At 34.0% G+C, this 1,638-nt stretch overlaps 1 protein-coding gene across 1 annotated transcript in view; it reads left to right on the top strand.

Annotated features, from left to right (window-relative positions):
• The window catches only part of LOC107601318 (serine/threonine-protein kinase MARK2), a 24,143-nt gene that overhangs the window by 18,413 nt on the left and 4,092 nt on the right, over positions 1–1,638 (top strand). The window contains exons 5-6 of the mRNA XM_016293472.1: positions 35–155; positions 240–391. Coding sequence (XP_016148958.1) covers positions 35–155; positions 240–391 — 273 coding nt within the window. The remainder of the gene's footprint in view (positions 1–34; positions 156–239; positions 392–1,638) is intronic.

Here is a 1,638-nt window from a genome sequence, read left to right as displayed (position 1 = left end):
GTTTGTTTATAATGTGTCTGTTTGTGTGCTTCAGGTGGCTATTAAATCTATTAGAAAGGAGAGATTGAGGGATGATCTGGATAGAGCTCACATCCAGAGAGAAATCGAGATCAGTGCCTCTCTAGTGCACCCACATATCATCCGTCTGTATGAGGGTAAATCACATCAACAGTCTCACAACATCCGTGTGTGTGTGTCCAGAGAGATCTTTCTGTGAATGAAATGTGTTGTGTTTTCAGTGTTCGAGAGCAGAGAGAGGATTGTGATGGTGATGGAGTACGCGAGCGGAGGAGAGCTGTATGACTACATTCAGGACAAACAGAGACTGTCAGAGGAGGAGGCCAGACACTTCTTCAGACAGATCACCTCTGCTGTGCAGTACTGCCATAAAGTAAATGAACACTAGTATCTTTTTAAAAACGCACGCCATTCATTCTGTGTATGAGCCGTTTTTCTTGAAAAGGCATTCAACCACAAAATGCTGTTAAATGTATCAAATGTTATTTTGCTTGGTCAACATTTTACCAGCTTGATTGTACCTGAATGTAACATCTTTTAATATATACAATTCTAATTATATTTGTACATTTAGTTATATAGTGTTTTTAATTTACTTTTAACAAATGTGACCCTGGACCACAAAACCATAAGGGTCATAAGGGTCAATTTTTTAAAATTGAGATTTATGCATCATCTGAAAGCTGAATAAATACGTTTTCCATTGATGTGTGGTTTGTTAGGATAGGACCATATTTGTCCAAGGTACAACTATTTGAAAATCTGGAATCTGAGGGTGCAAAAAAATCTAAATACTGAGAAAATCGCCTTTAAAGTTGTCCAAATGAAGTTCTTAGCAATGCATATTACTATACTTATTACTTATTACATTATTACTTATTACATATTATTGTATACTAAATTTACAAAATGTCTTCATGGAACATTACTTAATATCCTAATGATTTTTGGCATAAAAGAAAAATCGATAATTTTGACCCATGCAATGTATTACAAACCTGTGCTACTTATGACTGGTTTTGTCATCCAGGGTCACAAATATGTTATTAGTATTATTTATTCCCACCTTAATTTCTCCTAAATACCCCCTTTCCGTTTATTATTGCATCCATCATGTAGAAAGCAGTGCTGTCTATCAGAAATGTTTGACAATCTGAGTAATATTACAAACCTGAATAAAGGCCTGTTCACACCAAGCATGATAACTGTAACAATAAATATGAAAGTTTAATAATCATCCTAATTCTATGAGGATAGTGACGTCCAAATGACAACTACTGTATAATGATCAGTATCAGATCAGAATCAATAATAATATAATTGTAATCACTTTCAGAGTAATTCTTCCAGCTGATGAACTTTAAAATCACTGACAGCCAATCAGAATCCACAAACTTTAAAGAGATGGAGTATTTAAAGCGGCAGCGCTTGATTATGATAAACAGGACAATACAGTGTGTTGGTGTGAACATTAATACAATTATCTGTATAGTTATCGCTCTTGGTGTGAACAGGCTTTAACACTACAAACTTCAGCAGTTAAAAAATAGCATTATAATTCAGTATTTCTATCTATAGTCTATTTGTATTTATTCTATAGAATGTTTTATTTTTATTGAG

The sequence above is a fragment of the Sinocyclocheilus grahami genome, unplaced genomic scaffold (assembly GCF_001515645.1).
Source record: "Sinocyclocheilus grahami isolate Dianchi unplaced genomic scaffold, SAMN03320097.WGS_v1.1 scaffold303.1, whole genome shotgun sequence".
NCBI classification, from domain to species: Eukaryota; Metazoa; Chordata; class Actinopteri; order Cypriniformes; family Cyprinidae; genus Sinocyclocheilus; species Sinocyclocheilus grahami.
The sequence above is the reverse complement of the archived record's forward strand: the minus strand, read 5'-3'. Positions and strand labels throughout refer to the sequence as shown.